At 40.5% G+C, this 21,997-nt stretch overlaps 1 protein-coding gene across 4 annotated transcripts in view; it reads left to right on the top strand.

The window, feature by feature from the left end:
* LOC138808473 (BICD family-like cargo adapter 1) overlaps window positions 1-21,997 on the top strand; it is a 77,835-nt gene that overhangs the window by 4,593 nt on the left and 51,245 nt on the right. For all 4 annotated transcript variants that reach the window (XR_011366467.1, XM_069994744.1, XM_069994743.1 and 1 more), the window contains exon 2: window positions 1,354-1,569. Coding sequence is in view for 3 of the 4 variants with exons in the window: in XM_069994744.1 (XP_069850845.1) it covers window positions 1,354-1,569 (216 nt within the window). In the remaining variant the exon portion in view is untranslated. The remainder of the gene's footprint in view (window positions 1-1,353; window positions 1,570-21,997) is intronic.

The raw sequence follows: 21,997 nt of genomic DNA, 5'->3' as shown, positions 1-21,997 counted from the left end.
TTAAGTCTCTCTGTTCTTTTTAGAACACAAGCCTAATTTATCTGGCCTCTCACTAACGCTGTGATTGCTGAGTTCTTGCTGTTGCCTTCTGCTCAGCCGTTCATTTTGGAAAAATTCAATAAAACCAAGGATAACACTTTTAGGATTGCAATTAGCACTTGTTTCTGGATTCTATCTTTATGAAGTTTCTACAGTGACTCTTACAGCGTTCTCATTTTTGGAAGTTCAACAATACCAGGGAAACATTGGACAAAATATTCTCATGCTGGTGAGAAGTGCCTCTCTCAAAGCATTTGTACTAGTTGCATTTCTCACACATACTTTATTATTTGTAACATTACTTCCCACCGACTAGACTGGAATCCCATAAAGCAATAGCCATGTCTATTTTGTTCATCACTATGTCCCCAGAAAAGTGCCTGTGCCCTGGTAAGCACACAAGAATGGATGAATGGGCTGGAAATAAATAGACAGCGGTTACAAGTGAGCTTGTACCTGAACTTACCTTAATCATTTTGAAATACAGTGTTGTAACCCAGGACAAACATTTATTAAGCTGTGATTTAGAGCACTAAACTGTCAATTGACTTAAGACACAAATCCCAGCTTTGCCACTTAATTGACATTGAACCAGTCACTTAACTGCTTCTGTTTCCTCACTTGTAAAAGAGATGGTTAAATGATCTCCAGGGGAGATTTTTCCTTCCATCTCTGAAGATCTATGGTTGTAAGTCTGATTTTACACCATGCATAGTAGACGGTTCCAAAAGGAACCACCTTTAGAAAGTAATATGTGGGCTGGGAGTGTGGCTTAGTGGTAGAGTGCTTGCCTAGCATGCATGAAGCCCTGTGTTCAATTCCTCCATACCACATAAACAGAAAAGGCAGTTGTGGCACAGTGGCTCACAAGGTAGAGTGCTAGCCTTGAGCAAAAGAAGCTCAAAAACAGTGCCCAAGCCCTGATTTTTAGCCTCATGGCTGAAAAAAAAAGTAATGTGTATTTTGATTCTAGTACTCACTTATAGATGTTTAACTGTATAATTTACCAGTAAGTTACATGACTTGCTAAATTTCAAGTGAATTCCCAAGTCTAGAACCTCCTACCCAGAGAGAATAAACATAACGTTGTTTCCAACAGGAATGATGTTTTCTTTGCGAAACCAATTCCTTTTGTTGCTCTGGAAGAAGAATATTTTTGTAGCTGTGAATTGGACAACTTTTCCTATGTGGCAGGTTGTTTTATTTTGCTCACTATCTGGGAACAGGGAAAGTTAAAGGAGTGTGAATAGAGAAAAACACGAAAGGCTGTGGAATATTTTAACAGTTTCTCAACCTTCTTCACGTTTTACCCAGCATTTAGAACAAGAGAAACACGAACTGAGAAGACGATTTGAGAACAGAGAAGGAGAGTGGGAAGGGCGAGTGTCAGAGCTGGAGAGTGATGTGAAGCAGCTACAGGGGGAGTTGGAGAGGCAGCAAGTCCATCTGCGGGAAGCAGATCGAGAGAAAACACGAGCTGTCCAGGAACTGTCAGAACAGAACCAAAGGTTATTGGATCAACTCAGCCGGGTGAGTCATAAGAATTGATGATGTAAAATATTAAATGTTGAAATTGAGCTTCTGTATGATAACAGGAGTATATATGGTTAAAAAAAAAACCACCATCAAATCTGGCTTTTGTTTCCTTTGGTTTGGAGGTCAAGTCATTATCTGCAAGAAATTCTAGATGTCAGGAGCTCAAAGGCATCTTTGACACACTCATAACTAGGGATTCTTCCTCATTTCTAAAATAAAGGAGCTGTGCCTAATGATGTCTAATTTTTCTTTTAGCTTTAAAAGCCTATGGTTCCTAAGCCTAGAAAATTCTATCATTACTGGTAAAATTATATTAACTCAGTCCAAATATTAAAAGGTGCTGTCCTTTTGTGTTTTTAGATATAGTCAGCTCAAGGTGAGCACACTACTACTGAGCCACAGTGCCACTTCTGGTTTTCTAGTGGTTTATTGGAGATAAGAGTCTCACAGACTTTCCTGCTCGGGCTGGCTTTGAACCTCAATCCTCAGATCTCAGCCTCCTGAGTAGCTAGGATTACGACGTGAGCCACCAGCATCTGGCTTAGATACAGTTTTTAAACTGAAAAATTTAGAGAGCTTTAGTACAGCCAATGACTTGCATTGGTGCTGTATTTGCCAATGTGGTTAATGGAAGGAGATAAAAATCACATCTGTATTTAAAATTTTTAGAGTTTGAGGGCTGAATGGGTAGACATTTAATTCAAATATAGAACATACCTTTAAAAAATATCCAGGAGGGGCTGGGAAGATGGCTCAGTGATAGAGTGATTGCCTTGAATGCATGAGGCCCTGGGTTTTGATTCCTCAGAACCATATAAGCAGAAAAAGTTGGAGGTGGCACTGTGGCTCAAGTGGTAAGAGCGCTATCCTTGAGCTGAAGAGCTGAGGGACAGCACCCAGGCCCAGAGTTCAGGCCCCATGACTAATGGAGGCAGGGGTGGGGTGGGGAGAGAAATCCAGCAGTGTTACTAATGCCTTGGTCTATAAATCTACCTACTTTTGAAAATTAAGACCTAGATTTATGCCAAGTGTGGTGGTGTACACCTATAATTGTAATATTGGGAGGTTAAAATAGAGGAGGATTGTGAGTTTGAAGACAACATAGGTTATATAGTGAGCCCTGCCTCAAAAAAAAAAAGGCAGTTGTATTACTGTACTTCAGTCCTTCCTTCATGTTGATAATGAAACTAATAAGTTCAGTTAGCAGAGAAAAAAGAACCCTTACCACATTTCTAAGGCTTAGGTAGGGCAGAGTGAGGTTAATTTCTGAATCTTACCTTGGTTTAGTGGGTGACGCTCTGAAGAAGTTTTTTCACTCACTGTATCATATGTGTTTTCCTCTGGTCTTCTGAAACAGTTGAAAATCTTTCTGCCTCACAAGGAATTGTGAGGGAAATGCTATCAGTGGAGAAGGGAGAAGGAAGAGAGAGAGAAAGAGAGAGAGAGAGAGAGAGAGAGAGAGAGAGAGAGAACGGAATGACTTGGAGACTAGCGAATTACAGGAAAATATGAGTGCATGTGAAAGGTGAGGAATCAGTGGTAGGTAGAGCTAAAAAGTCTTTCATGCAGGTTTCCCTTCTGGAGAAACCAGTCACCGTTTGCTTGCCTGGGAAGCAAGACCTAGACAATCCCAGAAGTCAGTGCACAGGGCTGGCTCTCTCCCAACACTTCTGAGTCAATTCTAAAACCTTTTTCCACAGTTTGGGAAGGGAATCATTATTCTTGTAAAAAATTTTATGGGTTTTTGAGTCTCTTTGTTCATTTTTCATGTTAACCAGGGCCTGGCCAGATTGATTTATTTGTTCAAATGCAGCTCCTAGCAAGTGTTTTCTTATGAAGACTTACAGAACGAATACAATAAATCAGAATAATCAAAGGGATATTAAGCTTTCTTGGGACCAAGTTCATGTTGCAAAGTCAGACTCCACCCTAGTACTTTCTGAACTAGTGAAAGGTAGGTGACCAAAATAGATGAAGGGAGGAAACAAATGCTCATATGTAACTGCAGAGCGTAGAACTGATTGTTTCTCATTAACTGGGTGACTTTTCTCATACCTCAGTTTCCTTACCTTTAAAATGGAGGTAAAAATTAGTGCCACATACAAGTGCTGTAGAAGTAAACATGGGCTAATTGTTTACAGTGAGCAGCACATGAGGGTAAGTGCTTATTTTGGCGTTGTTTTATTTAAGCAATGTCTTTATAATTGTCCTATTGCCTGATTTCACTATAGAAATTCCTGATAAGCTGCTCCAAAAAGAATGTAGGAAGATAGCATTTCCACTAGATCTAGATTCTTGTTACCCTCTTTGGATTTGAATATAGGCCTTTGGTGGTTTTGCGGCTTTTTTTTCCCCTTTCTCTTCTTAAGCAGGACGTGTCCCTGGGGTTTCCATTAGCAGCAAGTTTAGATTGCATTTTATTATCATTTTATTAACTGGGTATTCAGGAACTAGAGAAGTTAAGTACTTTGAAGTGAATTAAGATTCTCCTAGACAAGATAGCAGCCAACAAAGGTAGTATAAGGCCATGTTGTGCTTTTTTTTTGTTATTGTTGTTTGTTTTGCAGTGTTTTTATGAGCATATATATAATATCTAAATCAGAGTATAATATTACAATAATATTTTTGTCCAAAGTATTTTTACATTTGTTTCCTTTGGCTGCCATGGCTTCCAGAATGGTTCTTTAAAAACAACAACAGCGGGGCTGGGAAGGTGGCTCAGTGGTAGAGTGCTTGCCTTGCATGCATGAGGCCCTGGGTTTGATTCCTCAACACCACATAAGCTGAAAAAGCTGGAAGTGGCACTGTGGCTGAAGTGGTAGAGCGCTAGCCTTGAGCTGAATTGCTGAGGGACAGTGCCCAGGCCCAGCGTTCAGGCCCCAGGACCGACAAAAGAAAACAAAACAAAACAACAGCTGGTGGCCCGTATCTGTAATCCTAGTTATTCAGGAGGCTGAGATAGGACAGGACTCATCTCCAGTTAACACCAGGATCTAGAAGCAGAACTGTGGCTCAACTGGTAGAGCACTAGTCATGAGCAACAAAAAGAAAAAGTTCACAGGCTGGGAAGGTGGCTCAGTGGTAGAGCGCTTGCCTTGCATGCTTGAGGACCTGGGTTCGATTCCTCAGCACCACATAAGCAGAAAAAAAAAGCCGGAAGTGGTACTGTGGGTCAAGTGGTAGAGCGCTCCCCTTGAGCTGAAGGGCTGAGGGACAGTGCCCAGGCCCATAGTTCAGGCCCCACGACTGGACCCCCCCCAAAAAAAAAGAAGAAGAAAAAAAGAAAAAGTTCAGAGCTAGTGCCCAGGCCTTGAGTTCAAACCTCAGAACTGGCATCAAAAAAAAAAAAAAAAAGCTTTATCTAGATTTCCTTTTTTGTTACTAGGTTTGAAATCAGGGCCTCACACTTGCTTATTTGCTTGGCTGACACTTTACCACTTGATCCATACCTCCATTCTTGTTTTTTGCTGTTTTTTTGTCGGTCATGGGGCTTGAACTCTGAGCCTGGGTGCTGTCCCTCACCTCTTCAGCTCAAGGCAAGTGCTCTACCTCTTGAGCCATAGCTCAAGAAAACTTCCATTTTCTAGTGGTTTATTGGAGATAAGAATCTCATGGACTTTCCTGCCCAGGCTGGCTTTGAACCATGATCCTCAGATCTCAACCTCCTGTGTAGCTAGGATTACAGATGTGAGCCACTAGTGCCTGGCTTTTTGCTAGTTATTTTGAGATGCAATTTAGTAAAATTTTCTGCTTCAGCTCTCTTTATGCCAGAGGTATTCCTGATCTCAGGCTCCTGGGTAGGTAGGTTTATGGATGTGAGCCACTGGTGTCTGGCCAAAATTGACCTTTGTTGTTGTTGTTTTTGTTGTTGTTGGTGGTGGTGGTGGTAGGGCTTGAACTCAGCCTGAGTGCTAATCCTGACCTCTTTGCTCAAAGCTAGCACTCTTTTACTTCAAGTCACAGCTCCATTTCTGGTTTTTTGGTGGTTAATAGGAAATAAGAGTCTCATGGACTTTCCTGCTACACTGGCTTTGAACCACAATCCTATCTAGTCTCCTGAGATCTGAGGTGGAATACGCTAGAATTAAAGGTGTGAGCCACCAGCTCCCAGCTAAAATCTACCTTTTAAATATATACAACTCAATGATTCTACAGTGTTTACAGTGCTGTGCCGCCATCACCTCCCCCCCGCCAAGAGAAACCCTGTATTCATTAGTAGTCACTCTTCATTCCTCATAATCTTGAACTCTGTGCTTTAACTCATGGCCTAATGCATTCACCCACCTTCTGTCTCTGGATTTTCCCATTCTAGACATTTCATGTAACTGACATCATACCATATGTGGTGTTTTGTGACTGGCTTCTTTTCACTTGGCATCATGGTAACAAAATTCATTCATGTTGTAGCATGTATCAGCACTTCATCCTATGTTATGGTAGAAGAATATTCCATTATATGTATATAACATATTGGGTTGGTACATCTTCTGGCAGGTGGACATTTGGTAGTTTCCAATTTTTGGTAAATAAAGCTGCTGTGAACATTCATGCACACATACTTGTGTGTTGATGGTTCTTTTCAACACTAAAATAAGATATTATAAGCAAATATATCCCATGAGCTTCTGCATCTTCATTATGATGAAGGAAGGGATTGATAATACTCTCATTTTACATCTGGGAAAACTTCAGGGACAGGAAGATACATGACTTGATTAAGTATCTTTCAATTCAAGACTGATTAAATTTTCTGTGCCTCCATTTCAGGACTTCTAAGTCAGCAATTAAGATCACAGACTTTGAAGCCAGACAGCCCTGAGACCAAATACCAGCTCTTAGCTAGGAAAACAAACATTATTTTCCCTTTTGTCTCCTCCTCTTGTTTATGGAAACAACTGTGGTAGGTAATGATTGTTATGAGGACTAAATGATATAATGCATGTAATGCTCAAATCTCAGCTATTGTTATAATTACTGTGATCTGTTGTATAGGTCAGATTCTTGCCTGGTCAATCTTGATTCTCTTAATAGCAGAAGAATCTGAAATATAAAGTGAAATATCATTTAAAAATTCATGTGGTTTGCATTTATCCATAAGGTTTTCCTTGTTGTTATTGCTGAGACAGGATTTTGCTGTGTAGCCCAGACTGGTCTCAAATTCATGATCCTCCTGCCTCAGTGTCCCAAGTGCTAGATTACAGGTACCACCACTCAACTTGATGGCTCATCTTAATGTGTCCATGCAGGCAATGTTTTGTCTAGTACTTAAGTTGATATTCAAAAAAATATTTGTGTAAAATTGACCTAAATCTGATTTATTCCGTCATTCTTAGTACCTATTGGACATTGCTGCATATACACTGGGGCTTTCTTTCTCAAAGTTTATTTGGGCATTTCCTCATCTGGACAAAATAAGTTCTCTTCCAGTTCCTCAGATTCTGTATCACTGCTTGGAACTCAGGTCAACATACTTGGAGAAAGTGTAATTCACTTTCTAAATTAAAAAGTTAACATTACAGTGGCATCGACAGTAGAGTTTACTAGGACCTATAGACACTCCAAAAGCAGAAAAAGTACAGTGAAACGTGATATCCAGGAAAGAGAGATACAACACTTGTGTGTATCTCAAATGTTGAAGTAGCAGATTTGTGAAAGATCCTTCTGGTACATGGTGTATCAGCTCCAGAGTTTTTTCCCCAAATAACAACAGTGAAGGTATGGGTTTTGCTCAGTAAGTCCTGAAGCAATTATTCAGTGAATTTAACCAACTACACCTGCATAACACTGTTCATGGAGCCTTGCTTGTGTAGCTAAAAGCCAAAGCAGTGATTTGACAGATGTGCAAACAGCCTTGTTTCTAATAATAATGATATACATAATAGCAGGGTTGTGATTTAGTCTTGAGAAGCAGTTGGAGTAAAATATTATTTTCAAAATGAATCTCAGTAGTGTTAGAAACTTAAATAAGAGGTAAAAGAGCAGTTTCATGGTTTTTTAAAAATTAATAAAACACTATTCCCACAGTCTTGCAAAGATTAGGGGCAGACTTTAGTACCTGCTGACCAAAGAATGGAAAAACCTATTGATTTCTTTTGAAGAATGAGATTTGAAATTGCTTAGGGACTTTTGAGATTTTTTTTTCCTCTCCCAAAATGCATAGCTTTAGAGTTTGTAGACACTGGGATGTTTTCTTACACTTTTTCCTGTGGTTTTATATGTAATATATTAGTCATGTCTTTCTTTTTCAATTTTTGGTTTTTTTTTTCATGTCTTTCTTTTTCATTCTCTCATATATCCCACCACCTCGTTGTAACTAGACCTGTTTTCTTTACTAGGGCCAGGTTGTTCGTTCCCTGCAGAACTGAATGTATACCATTTTTGGAAGTCCAAAATCTAGGTGTTGTTAGGAGTAATTCCTTCTGAAGGCTGTGAGGGAGAAGTAGATCTGTTTTAAATCTATCTCGCTGACATGTAGATGGCTATTTTCCCTTGTGTCTCTTTGCATTGCCTTCTCTCTTGTCTTGGGTTCCAATTTTCCTTTTCATTTGAGACCATCAGTCACATTGGATTAGGACCCTAAAGATCTCATTTTAATTTGTTTACCTTTGTGAAGACATCATCTTCAGATAGATGACATTCTGAGGTAGTAGGATTAGACTTCGATAAATGGAGGGGTAGGCTGCACTGTCCAACTCATATCAAGAACCAAGTCCAGGGTGTCATGAATTGAAAAATGGACCACAGATGAGAATGGATAGAGGCTTTGTGCATTCATTTAAGTATCTTTCTGTTGTATACCCCTAGGTTTCATGGTCAGTAGTTGGTCAGTTACAGAGTGTCTTACCTTATAGCTGTTTCCCATACCTTGCTGATGGAGGTGAAAATTAGCTTTTTTGCTTTCATCCCCCCAAAAAAATCTCATTTCATGGGAGGATTGGCCATTGTTTGAATTTGGCCCAGTATTTTTATATCATTATGGCTTCCTCTCCTACTTAAAAGCACACACTGTAGACTGTATGTCATCTTTCTCTACTTGCAAATCACAGTAGTCTAGTTTGGAGAAGGAAGCAGCCAGAGGTCCTCCTTTGAAAAACTTGAGTAGTGACTGCTTCTGAACAAAGCCTTGATGAGGATGTATAGTTTGTCCCTGTATATCCCTGATGGCTTCTTCCCAGAACAGACTCTTGAGAATTTACTGTAAAATCATTTTATACGTATTTATTTATTTTTTAAGTTGCTATTCTTTTTTTTTTCTTTTTCTTTTTTTTAGGCTAGTGCTCTACCACTTTGAGCCACAGCACCACTTCTGATTTTCTGTGGTTAATTGGGGATAAGAGTCTCACAGACTTTCCTGCCTGGGCTTTGAACTGCAATCCTAAGATCTCAGCCTCCTGAGTAGCTAAGATTATAGGTGTGAGCTACTCTTTTTGCTCTTATTTTGCCAGGGCCCTGCCTGTTAGTCCTTCAACCCTATTAGTACCTGCCTAATTACTCACACTCAGCTTGTCATGCACCTAGTCATGCTGGCTTTGGGTGTTTCTCTTTTAATTGTCCCAAATTGAAAAGCTGTATTTGGGGCAATATTTTTAAAAATTGCTGTTCTACAGGCTCTGAGTGAAACCAAAAAAGGCTATCACCATAGAATCCTTGAGACAAGGAAGGGGTAAAATGCCGTCAGCAAAAGCCATCTGCAGGAAGTTAGGCATAGGTCCAAGGCAAGGAGAAATCAAAGCCTGCATTTTAAACTAGAAGGACTTAGACCAAGAGATGCATGGAGGAATCGTCTGAGATTGGTGATGGAGAGATTGGAATAAAGAAAGGTCTATTGTAGCTCAGGTAAAGCCAGACACTTTGAAGTCTGTGTCTGTGGGAGCTTGGCACTAGAGGGTTTGGCTAGGATGGGGTGGCTTCTTAAGTGTCCAAGCTTTACTTGAATCACCCTTCATAGACATTCAGAAACTCTTAACTTTGCCTCTATCCTGAGTTCGTAGGTTTTGTTTTAATTTTTATTAAAGGCTGGGGATCAAACTCAGAATAAATTGGGGTTTTTGTTTTATTTGGGGCTGTTTGCTTTTTTTTTTTTTTCCAGTACTTAGGCTTAGAACTCATGGCCTTATGCTTGTTAGTGGAGGATACACTTGCTACTACAGGATAAGTTTCTAAGTTAAAAAATATGTAAGGGCAGGTAGCGCAATTATCTCACATTTAGAAGTCCCTGAGCTTGATTCATAGCATCACACACAAAAAAATAAGATCTCAGCTCAGTCATAAAGTGAAACCCTACCTTGAAAATAACCAACCCCAGAAAGGGCTGGAAATATGACTTAAGTTGGTAGAGTGCTAACCTCGCAAATCTGAGGCCCTAGCACCACCAGAAAGAACAAAAGAAGAAAGAAAAACATGACAATTTTGGCATTACTTTTTTCCATATATGATACACATGTACACGTACATGCTTTTTTTTCCTTTTTTCAGCACTAGAGATCAAATCCAGGGCCTTGTAACTATTAGGCAAGTGTTCTGCCACAGCCATATTTCCAGGCTGCGTACATTTTTTTCTACTTATTTTTACTTTCTTTTTGTTTAAACAAAATGATTTTCTTTTACTGCATGTTGGACTTGTTTACTTTTTTAAATTTTATTTTATTGTAAAGATGTTATACAGAGAGGTTATAGTTACATCAATAAGGTAATGAGTACATTTCTTGTCTAGCATTGTTACCCCTTCCTTTGTTTTTCTCCTACTATCTCTTCCCTCCCCCACCAGACTTATTTATTTTTTAATGTTGTATTGGTTACAATGATTTGGTATTAGAAACATTCTTGGCACTTTTTTTGCACTGTTACATTTTCAGTTCTCCAGGACAAATTCTGGAAACAGATGGCTAGGTCAGAGGGCATGTACATTAGATTTTTAATGGCTACTACCGTATTTCCCTCCAAGTATGTTTTAATAAGTTTGTACTCTCCTATGATTATTAGAACTGCGTGCCTAAGTAGTATAATTATAAAGAAAATGGAGGTGATTATCATCACAAAATTCAGGAAAATGGCTACCTGGGGAGTTTATATGTGGTAGGAGATTCAGAAAATCTCATTTTGCCCCTTGGAAAGGATATTGGAAAGTGAATAATGGTCTATTTCTTGACCTTGTTGGCAATTAGAGTGTTTGCTTTATAACTATTTGTTAAGTAATAAATGTACATTTTATATATTTACTTTTATACATGTTATATTTATTTCACAATACAGAGAAAAAAGTTGTAATCCTACTATTGGAAGGCTGAGACAGGAAGGACAATGAGTTCAAAGCCAGCACGAGCTACATAGCAGGACCTTGTCTCAAAACAATCCCTGCCACACTAAAAAAAAAAAAAAAGAAAAAGAATAAGAAAAGCCAGGTGCTAGTGGCTCATGCCTGTAGTCCCAGCTAATCAGAAGGCATAAACTTGAAGGATTTCAGTTCAAAGTTAACTGAGGCAGGAAAGTCCACAAGACTCTTTAATCTCTAATTAACCACCAAAATTCTAGACTGGAGGCAAGGCTCAAGTGGTAGAGCACCAACTGTGACAGTGAAAGCAGAAGGCCCTGAGTTCTAGCCCTAGTACCATCATACACATACAAAAAACTCAGTTATGGCAAGGAATGTGGCTTAGTGGTAGAGTGCTTGCCTAGCATGCATGAGGCCCTGGGTTCGATTCCTTGGCACCACATAAACATAATAAATAAAAAATAAAATTATTTTTAAAAAAACTCAGTTATCTGTTCAAACAGATATTTTCAGTGTGTATCCACTATGTATAAAGGACTGTCCTGGGTGATTGGGACCCTGCAGAGATCAAGGTAAACTCCCTGTCCTAAAATACTGTGGGAGTCAGGTGGAAATTAGTGCCATGAACAGAATAAAGCTGAGGAAGAGGGAAAAGTGGTACCTGTAGGACAACTCAGTTTTTGATAGGGTTAGGAACCTTTGGGGAAGCACACTGTGAGTAGGCTAAACAGCAAAAGTGTTCCATGCAAAGAGAACAGTTTGTAAAAGCCTGAGAATGAATGGAAAGGCGGCTGGTCAGAGTTTATAAGGCCTTGCCAGCCATGTTATGCAGTGAGGTTTAATTTGGGGTGAAGAGAAGATGGGGATACATTTTGAGCAGCAGGACCTCATGATCTGATTGATAGTTGTTCAAGGATTACTTTAGATACTGTGAGAAATTGGACCACAGGGACTGAGAGTGGAAGCATGGAGATTCTCAGAGCAGCTCTGCAAGTGGATCGCAGGTAAACACCTTTATCATGGAGGTGGGAAGAAGGGTTAGGTAGGATAGGTTTTGACTGGGAACTAGTACAGCTTTGCTAATGGAACAAACAGGAGTGGACAGTGGGAAGAGAGGAAAGAAAAATTAAAAATGACTCAGTCGTCAGGCATGTAGTACACAGCTGTAGTCCCAGTACTGGGAAGGCTGAGGCTGAAGGATGGAAAATTCAAGGTCGGCCTACGCTGCTAATCTGTCCACAAATTATAAGGATAAAAAAGAAGAGAAAAAAGATTTAGGATTTTGCCTTAAGCTACTAAAACATATAGTGACCATCATTAATTAAGAGGAGAAGGGAAGGCTGAGTTATAAAATCAAATAATTGTTTTAAGGCTTTTTGTGCTGCCCATGTAAATTTCATGTAAGTTAAATAATGAGAGTTTTGTTGTAATGAGGTGAAAAACTGAATTAACTTCCACAACATCTGAGTATTTTCAGGACCTGAAACTGTCTCTTCAGTTAGTCACTTAGGAGTTTACTCAGCATGACTGAAGCTATATTCAGACCTGAATGCACCTTTTCCATACTACCAATGACTCTATTGTTCCCACCACCCTCCTCACCCCCACACCCCACCCCACACAGCTCAACTCTTGGAAGAGCCATTTCAGAGTTTCTGTCTGTGAGGTGAACTGAGTAGGAGGAAGTTGATGTAAGCAGGTGCTTTGTTTCCTGTCTGCCTTTTTACCCCACGCAAAGAATACTCTCTGTGCCCTAACTGAAGCTAATCTTCCCTGAAAAGACTGATTTTTTTTCTTTGAAGAGTAAACAGCTCATTTAGTGCATTCCTTGAGGGCAATTTCTCCCAGGTCCCTTTAAACCCCAAGGTTAAAGGCTTTAACACAGTGACCATAAGTATTAAGGTCACTCTGCCTCTGTTGGCTGACAAATAGTCCTCCTTGTTCCAGGGATATTTTACAGTGAATGACAGTGATTGCTCATCAAAAGTAGGGTCAGTGAAGCCAGGTAAAGTGGCTGTAATAATCCTAGCTACTTAGAAAGCGAGATTGGAAGATCATGGTTTGAAGCTAGCCCCAACAAAAAGGAGGAATCAAGACTCCCATGGTGATGTGCACCTGTTGACCCAGCTTCAAGGGAAGCACAGTGGCTAAGCATAGTAGTATAGGTCTGTCATCCATGGCGACATGGGTAAGCACAAGTAGGAGGATCAGAGCCCAAGCTGGCCCAATACAAAAAAGGAATGAAGCATGGCTCAAGTAATGCTGGGAGCACTGCCTAGCAAGTATGGCCCTTAGTTCACTTTCCAATAAGAGAGAGAGAGGAAGGGGAAAAGGAGAAAGGAATGAATAGTTCCTTTTGAGATTGGGGACTTTGTTATTTCTTCTTAAAAATATGCTTCACTTAACAGGTGATATGTTGTTTGAGAAAACAAGCATGGCGATTTTCAGTCAGCCCTCCTGCAAAGAGATTTAAGAGAACAAGCTTAGGGCTGGGAAGGTGGCTCAGTGGTAGAGCGCTTGCCTTGCATGCATGAGGCCCTGGGTTCGATTCCTCAGCACCACATAAGCAAAAAGAAAAAAGCCAGAAGTGGCGTTGTGGCTCAAGTGGTAGAGCGCTAGCCTTGAGCTGAAGAGCTGAGGGACAGTGCCCAGGCCTGGAGTTCAGACCCCACGACTGGGGCCCCCCCCCCCAAAAAAAAAAAAAAAGAAACAAGAAAACAAGCTTATAAGGGCTGGGCTCTCTCCGAGATAGAACATTTGACTAGTATGCTAAGACCTCAGGTTCTATCCCTTATATCATGTGTGCGCGATCACACGCGCGCGCACACACACACACATACACACACACACACATACACACACACACACACACACACACACACACACACGATAAGTTCTTAAACAAATAATTTAAGTTGTCCAAAGGTGCCCACGTACTTTGGCTTCCTCTGCACCTGTGATGGAAGGAGTGGGCCTCATTCTCTCTTTAGAATGTAAGGAACCTGAGAATCAGAAATTTAGATTTTTTTTTCCCAAGGCCTTGCATGAGTTACACTTATCAAGATTGGTTTCACACATTTTTAGGGATGAGTTCCCAATCAGAGAGAAAATGTGTCTCCACGGCTGAGAAGGTGACTCAGTGGTAGAGCGCTTGCCTTGCATGTCAGAGGCCCTGGGTTCGATTCCCCAGCACCACATAAGAAAAAAGAAAAAAGCCGGAAGTGGCGCTGTGGCTCAAGTGGTAGAGCGCTAGCCTTGAGCTGAAGAGCTGAGGGACAGTGCCCAAACCCAGAGTTCAAGCCCCACAGCCAACCAAAAAAAAAAAAAAAAAAAAAAAGAAAAGAAAATGTGTTTCCATGTGTATATTTATCTTAGGTGATATTTGTTGGGTTGGTACTGTTTTGAATGTCCCCTTAACCTTAGATTTGAGACTAGGTCAAATGAATCCAAGGGTTTGGGATTCCATTTTAGCCATTTCTTTCTGTTGGTATACTGTTACAACAGGGAATTGAAAGAATCACTTCAGATAAAACAGAACAGGGACATTTGCTTATAGAAGCTCCTCTATGAAGACAATTCCAGCATTTCTAGACTGGTACTATTGCTAATTAGTAGGTTAAACACATTAAAGTAGCAATTGCTTGTTCTTTCAACATATGGGTGTTTTTATTGGTAAAGTCTTATGGTAATTATGTGAGCCTGTTAATTATTTATCCAGGGTAGTTGTGCTGGCTACAGCTCTACTAAAATCTGATTTTTACTTGCAAAAGAGGAGAGTCATACCCGGTGCCTGTGGCTCATAATCCTGTGCCTGTAATCCTAGCTACTCCGGAGGCTGAGATCTGAGGATCACAGTTTAAAACGAGCCCGGGCAGGAAAATTTCTGAGACTTTTACCTCCAACTAACCAACCACCAAAAATAAAAGGCCAAAGTGGACCAGTGCTGAGAGAGAGGGGGAGGGAGGGAAGGAAAGTGAGAGGGAGAGTTCTTTTTTGCCAAGATTCAGATAATTTCCTGTAGTGAAGGAGAAGTTGTAATGCTGTTAGATTTGACTTAATAGAATGGCATTTCACCCTTTTGATACTGAAATCTGGATTCCCTTGGTTCTCTGTAGAGAGTATTGTGAGGTGAAAACAAAGTTGAGGAGTTGCCCTTGTTGCTGGTGTGAGATGCAGCCCCCAATTTTTGTACTGGCAGCAAACCAGGCACTGTTTTGTTACTTACCCCCACCCCCCCATCCTGTTCCTGCCTCTGTTTGCTACAATTGTTGCTCTGAAAAGTATCTTTGCCCAGTGAATAAGCATAAGTCAGCAGAACAGCTGGTGAAGTTTGACACTGATCACATCATCTCCATTTCTCTTCATTAGCGTCTGGGACAGTAACCCAGTTGTATCTCATAAATTTTAGCACTAAAAGAGAACATCTAGTCTGTCTGGACCAATGGGTTGTAAAATGTTCTGCACATTTGGTTTTGGTTTTGAAATCCATAACACTTTGAAGAACCATTACCAAATGAGACATCATGTACCCCCTTGAGAGTGAAGTCATACATCCATTTAATACATGAGAGGCCATCAGGACCTTGACTTGTGCTGCTGGCTGAACTTGCCTTTACAGAGACTGGCCCACAGCTTCTCATAACCATCTCTGTTAACTAAAGAGTATTTTGTCGTAATAAGGCTGGCTGTGTAAAAAAACAGTGGCCCTCATCTGGGCATCAGTAGCTCACACTTGTAATCCTAGCTACTCAGGAGGCTGAGATCTGTGGATCATGGTTAGAAAACTGCCAGGCAGAAAAGTCAGTGAGACTCTTATCTCCAGTAAACTATCCAGAAAAAAAACTGAAAGTGGTGCTGTGGCTTAAGTGGTAGAACACTAGCCTTGAGCACAAAGAGGCCCTGAGTTCAAGCCCCAGGACCAGCAAAAAACAATAGTGGCACTAAGACTGCCACTGTCATTCTTATCCTCCAACCCCTCTCTTCCTCCCTCTCTCTTTCCCTTCCTCTCTCTCTCTCTCTGTCTCTCTCTCCCTCTTTTCTCTGTCTGTCTGTCTGTCTGTCTGTCTGTCTCTCCCTCCCTCTCCCAATGTGATACTGGGGATTGAATTCTGGACTTTATGTTTGCTGGGCCAGTGCTCTATTACCTGAGTCATCCCCTCACTGCCCCCCCCCTCCATCCTTTCTGCTTTTTTAGTGTTTTGTTTTGAGATAAGGTCTTATGTTTTTGCTTGGGACAGCCTTAGACCACACTCCTCTTACCTCTGCTTCCCAAGTAGCTGGGATTACAAGGCATGAGCCGCCATACTTATCTCTCTGTTTTAAAAAGGCCTCATTGTTTTTATTGAGTGTATAAATTTTATGTATTTATATATTTAACTTTAAGGTTACTTTATTCTGGTTTTCATTTTTGTTTTATTGTTTTGTTTTCATGGTGTTGGGAGCAAACTTAGAACCTTGCACAGATTAGTGCTCTTCCTTTGAGCTATATCGCCAACCCAATCTATTCTGTTTATTGAGGAATCTCATCATATTTCCTTTGTAATGGTCCAAGCTGGGGGAGTCGGAGGGACAAACTTGGAAAACCACTGGCTCAGATCAGTGGTTCTCAGGAGCCACAGATCTCCAAAGATAGCCGAAGAATGGTTGCAGTAAAGACTTGAAGTATCCTTGAAACTAGTAGTTTCTTGCTTTCCTCCCCATTTCCATTTCAAACTGAGCATTTTTATGTTTTAGATATAATAGTTCAGTGTAGTATTTTATTTAGGGGAAAAGGTAATTTTTCAGCTGTATGTTAAGGAAAAAATGATTTACAGAATACTAGTCTTATTTACTAAGCAAGAAAGCTGAATCCCAGGAAAGTTAAATGACTTGCATAAGTCTACAATCTGTTTTTTGCTACTTCCAGTACTGGCTCAACAGGTAAAACAAGCCATCTCTTTGAAATTACTAATAAAGAAAAAAGGAGGTGCTTGTATTCATTATGTGTAGAGGAACAACCCTAGTTATGGTATTTGCTGTTTATATTAATATTGCATAAACAGATAAGTCTCCAAATCTTACTTAACAGAGGTGTGCCTGATTGTGAGCAAGTCTCGGTTAAAGCAATGAGTCAGTAATCCAGCCATCTCCTGCCATGTTTCAACTCTGCCATTTTCAATAGGTAGCTTTCAAGGAGGGGAAAACCTGGAATATTTCTGTGAACCATGCCTAAAAATGATCCATATTACTTGCTCTCATTTGCTGATCAGAACTCTTGGGCACAGTTACAAGAGGGGTTGGAAAATGTAGACTTTGCCTAAGAGAAAACTTGGGGAGTAGGGTGAGGAATGACCAGCCAGCGTTTCAGCCATCACAGGGCCTTCTCAGCCATCATGTCAGTGAAGGGGCCCTGGACTTTCCTTTTCTGGGCTGGGTTTGAGGTTTCTGAAAGGGTTGGAGTAGCTGATTGCTAATGGCCTTCTAGTTCTAAGTAGGTGGAGTTCCAAGGCAAATGTAGTTACAACTGGACTACTTTAAAAAACAACAACAGATTCTCTATTCTACCCCAAATAGGGAATCTTTCTCTGGTAATATTTCTGGTAACTACAGTTAACTAAATTCCTTTGAAGTTGATCCAGAATCAGAGAGAGAGAAGAGAAAGCTATCTTCTACAAATTATTTTAGGGTAGGTGGACCCATTCGTGTTAGATAAGGTAACACTATTATGAGAGAGAAACTCTTAAGGTAAACCTTAATGATGATACATAATGGATGATTACTTTTCATTTCCATAAAGTATGCCTGTTTACACATGGGGGCAAATAGCATACTTTGGTGGAAACAATTAGTCTGGAAAGTAAAAGACCTATGTTCTAGCCCATGCTCTTTCACAAGCTTCCAGGTTTTGAATAAACCCTCACTGTGGCTCTTAGTGTCTGTGTTTGTGACACAAATGGATTGAGCTAGTGGTTCCTTCTGCCTCTGAACATCCACCTCTGTGGGGAAGTTCTCATAGGATGTCATATAGTGTGAGTCTGGAAGCTTTGTAATGCTACTTTCTTTGCATGCAGAGTACATTTCTCCTCTGACACCTGGGTGGCTTCTCATCCAAATTCATTGCCTCTGTATATTGAAGCTGAGATGATTGGTGGCCTGCTGAAATGTATTTTCCATTCTAGATATGACACATAAGGTACTTTCCCAGCTTTCCACCGAAAGTATTGGGAGTAAGGAGGTGTCCACATGCTTTTCCTGTTTAAAATTTCTGCATACTAGTATGAGGGTTTTATGAGGTTGACATTCCCCAGCCGTAAGTCAAGATTTTCTGCATTGCCATTGTTTGATTAGTTGCATTCAGGGCTACATGCTTGTCATTTACAGAACTGGCAGAATTCCCCCTATACACTTCTTGTCAGCAGTTGCTAGGTTACTGCTTTTTACATTGTCCCAGTCTGGTGATGTTGCTATGGATACCAGTATTCTTCCTCCTATGACACTGTTGTTTCCAGGCTCAGAGTACTGACAAGATGTAACTAATATCAGGTGCAGCATATGTCTCTCCCTTTACATTAATGGTATCTACTGTTATCAACTCCATGTGTTCTAATATAAATTGAAGACATGCAGTATTAGCTGAGTCCTCTACACAGTCCATCACATAGGAATTATATTCCATTATACAAGAAATAAAACTTAACAGATGATAAAATATGAAAATGAAACCTGTTCTACTCTGTCCAGCTCATGGGCCACATAGATAAGCCTTCCAGCTCTTTGCTGGGGCTGAACATGAAATATTATCCTTGACCTTGCCTTCAGAGGTAGGGACATTTGGGGATACATCCTGTCAAACTCATTTACCTAAATAATAAAGAGTGTGGTCTAAATTTTATTGTCACTTATTATCCTACATAGTTGTGAGGATTTTCCTGCTAGGTTTTAGGCAGTCTGAAGGCAGAGACTGTCTTTAATTGTTTTTTTCTCATTCCTAGTAGAACTTAGTACCATACGTGGCAGGTATCTAGAAAACAGGTATGGATTTTCTCTGAAGACTGAAAGAGGATAGTTACTCATTTGGCCTTAGATATCCAGCGTAATCGGGATGGTGAGAACCCCTTGGTATTACAGTTGTTGAAGGATGAGGTTAGCCATGCCATCTAGTTTGACCCTTTGATTTCAGTTGAAGAAATAATTAAGGCCTAGAGGATGTGACTCATCTAAGGTCAGAGAACCACTGAACTGTGGTTAAGGCAAGTGTGTACAGAAATACTTTGTTAAAAAAAAACAAAAAAAAAAAAACAAGGGCTAACCATCTTTGCAGTAAAAATAATGCTGTTTACGAACTGACAGTTTTGTTTCACACAGACTTTACTTAGAGGCTGGCAGACAGACATATATTATTGAAAGGAACTTCAGTGTTTAACAGGCATTCTTTGAGGCACATAACACTTATTACTTCAAATCAACTCAAAGCCTTGCCATCTACTTCAATATTTGCCTTATTCCTCAAAAAACACATTGAAATTGAACACAGCGTAGGACTGAAACTCTTCTTTCCGTGCAAAGGCATTTCCTTAAAGTGAAATGAATTTTATTTACCCAAGTTGATTTTTTTTTTTTTTTTTTGTTGGTCGTGGGGCTTGAACTCTGGGCCTGGGCGCTGTCCCTCAGCTCTTCAGCTCAAGGTGAGCGCTCTACCACTTGAGCTACAGCGCCACTTCCGGTTTTCTGGTGGTTTATTGGAGATAGGAGTCTCGCGGTCTTTCCTGCCCGGGCTGGCTTTGAACCGCGATCCTCAGATCTCAGCCTCCTGAGTAGCTAGGATTACAGGCGTGAGCCACCAGCGCCCGGCTTTGAATTATTTTTGTTTGAAACACACACTACATACACTCTGAGTAAAAATGTCTTCTTAAACATTGTCTGCCAAAGGTGCTGGTTACAGACTTCATCTGTGAATGGAAGAGACAGACAAATCCCCCAGTGAGGGAAAGTGACAAAGCAGAATCCTTGCAGGGGATGAGGATTTGTGACTCAAGGTGAACTTCCCTTGCACCAGGACTAGAGAACTGAAGTCTTTCCTTCTTCCCTCCCACATCCCTCATTGAAGTTTTCCTCCTTAGGCACTGTCCTCAACTGCACTATTCTCCCTGCCTTTCAGCTCTGCTGTTCTGTCTTTTTCCCTACTGTTGGACACCTTCCTCATTGGAAACTCTTGAGTGGGTGGTTGCCTTCAATATACTCTCCTTTTGTGTAACTGGAAGGCCTGGGTCTCGGATTCATTTCTAGCCCTGCTGGCCACTGCACACTATTTGTACCTTATGCTTCAACCAAATTTGTCTACTTCCTGAGAATGCCCCGTGTTTTCCCACCTTACAACACCTCCCCACATTGCCACCTGTTGGGATTTCCCCAGGTTATGCTCAGTTGCAACCTCATGAAGCCTCTGTAGTTCATTTCCCTCCAGTTTTTGAGTTTTGTAAAAAATGTATTGTTGTTTTAGAAGTGACATTCAGTGGGGTTACCTTTACATACGTCAGTTAATAGGTACATTTCCTTTCACATAGTGCTATCTGTTCCCTCATTCTCTCCCATTCCCTCCCTCCCATCTCTACCCACAAGTTGCATAGTTCACTTTCATCAGTGTCCTTCCAGTTTTGGGTTTTCCTTCTGGTGACCACCAGGAATGCTTTTGTACATTTCTTTCTTCTCCACATTCTGTCATCCATTGTGTTCAATCACTTACTGGACTTTTTTGAGGACTTGCTGTCAGGTACCTCCACATACACAAACACAGGGCTGAGCTAAGTATATGTTAGAACTAAAGTCAATCAAAGATGTGTTATTTCATTCTATGGTTCTAGTATTAATAATTGGTTTACCTACTCAGAGACTTATATTTCACTTCTTTTAGTATGTATTCACTCTTGCCTAATTCTTTCAACACTCTCTGTATCACAGGTTCTTGGTCTCAATATTAGGAACCCCCCTCCCTTTTTAAACTTAATTCAGTGATTTAACAGCATTGTTGAACTATAACTTATTATAGTTTATAAAATTTAACCAATGTAAGTACATAACTCAGTTATTTTTTAGCAATTACATAGAGTTGCGCAAACATCACTAATTTTGGAACATTTCCATCATCCCAAAATTCCTTTGTCCTTCTGTAGTCAGTCCCCACTCCTGGCTCACCCTAGGTCCCAGAAAAGCACTGATATAACTTATAACTGTACTGACTGCCCTTTTATAGCCATAGAAGCGGAGTCAAACAATATGTAGTTTTGTGTGTGACTCCTCACTTAGCGAGTTTATGAGATTCACCCATGTTGTAACATATAACTGTTCTTTTTATTGCTGAATGGAGCTCCATTGTGAAGATAGATTGTACTTTGCTTTTTCACTAACAGTTGATGGAAAGTTGGGTTGCTCCCAGTTTTTTACTCATAGAGTAATGTTGCTATGAATATTCATATACAAGTCTTTGTGTGGATATATGTGTTCACCTTTCTTGAATAGATGACTAAGACTAGAATTCATGCATAGTATGTCTCTATAACTTTCTAAGACACTGCCAAACTGATTTCCAAAGAAACTTATTACCAAGCCGGGCGCTGGTGGCTCACGCCTGTAATCCTAGCTACTCAGGAGGCTGAGATCTGAGGATCGCGGTTCAAAGCCAGCCCGGGCAAGAAAGACCGTGAGACTCCTATCTCCAATAAACCACCAGAAAACCGGAAGTGGCGCTGTAGCTCAAGTGGTAGAGCGCTCGCCTTGAGCTGAAGAGCTGAGGGACAACGCCCAGGCCCAGAGTTCAAGCCCCACGACCGACCAAAAAAAAAAAAAAAAAGAAACTTATTACCATTTTATATTCCAACCAACAACATATAAGGGTTCAAGTTTGTCTACAAGAAAAACATACATACACATATGTTACTCTATTACATATATATAGCTATAGGTGCTTACATGGCAATCGATGTCAAATTTGCACCAGTAGATTGATTAAAAGTATAAGATGGGGCTGGGAAGGTGGCTCAGTGGTAGAGTGCTTGCCTTGCATGCATGAGGCCCTGGGTTCAATTCCTCAGCACCACATAAGCAAAAAGAAAAAAGCTGGAAGTGGCACTGTGGCTCAAGTGGTAGAGCGCTAGCTTTGAGCTGAAGAGCTGAGGG

Source organism: Dipodomys merriami, unplaced genomic scaffold, assembly GCF_024711535.1.
Source record: "Dipodomys merriami isolate MVZ:Mamm:240054 unplaced genomic scaffold, mDipMer1.0.p SCAF_45, whole genome shotgun sequence".
NCBI lineage: Eukaryota > Metazoa > Chordata > Mammalia > Rodentia > Heteromyidae > Dipodomys > Dipodomys merriami.
The sequence above is the reverse complement of the archived record's forward strand: the minus strand, read 5'-3'. Positions and strand labels throughout refer to the sequence as shown.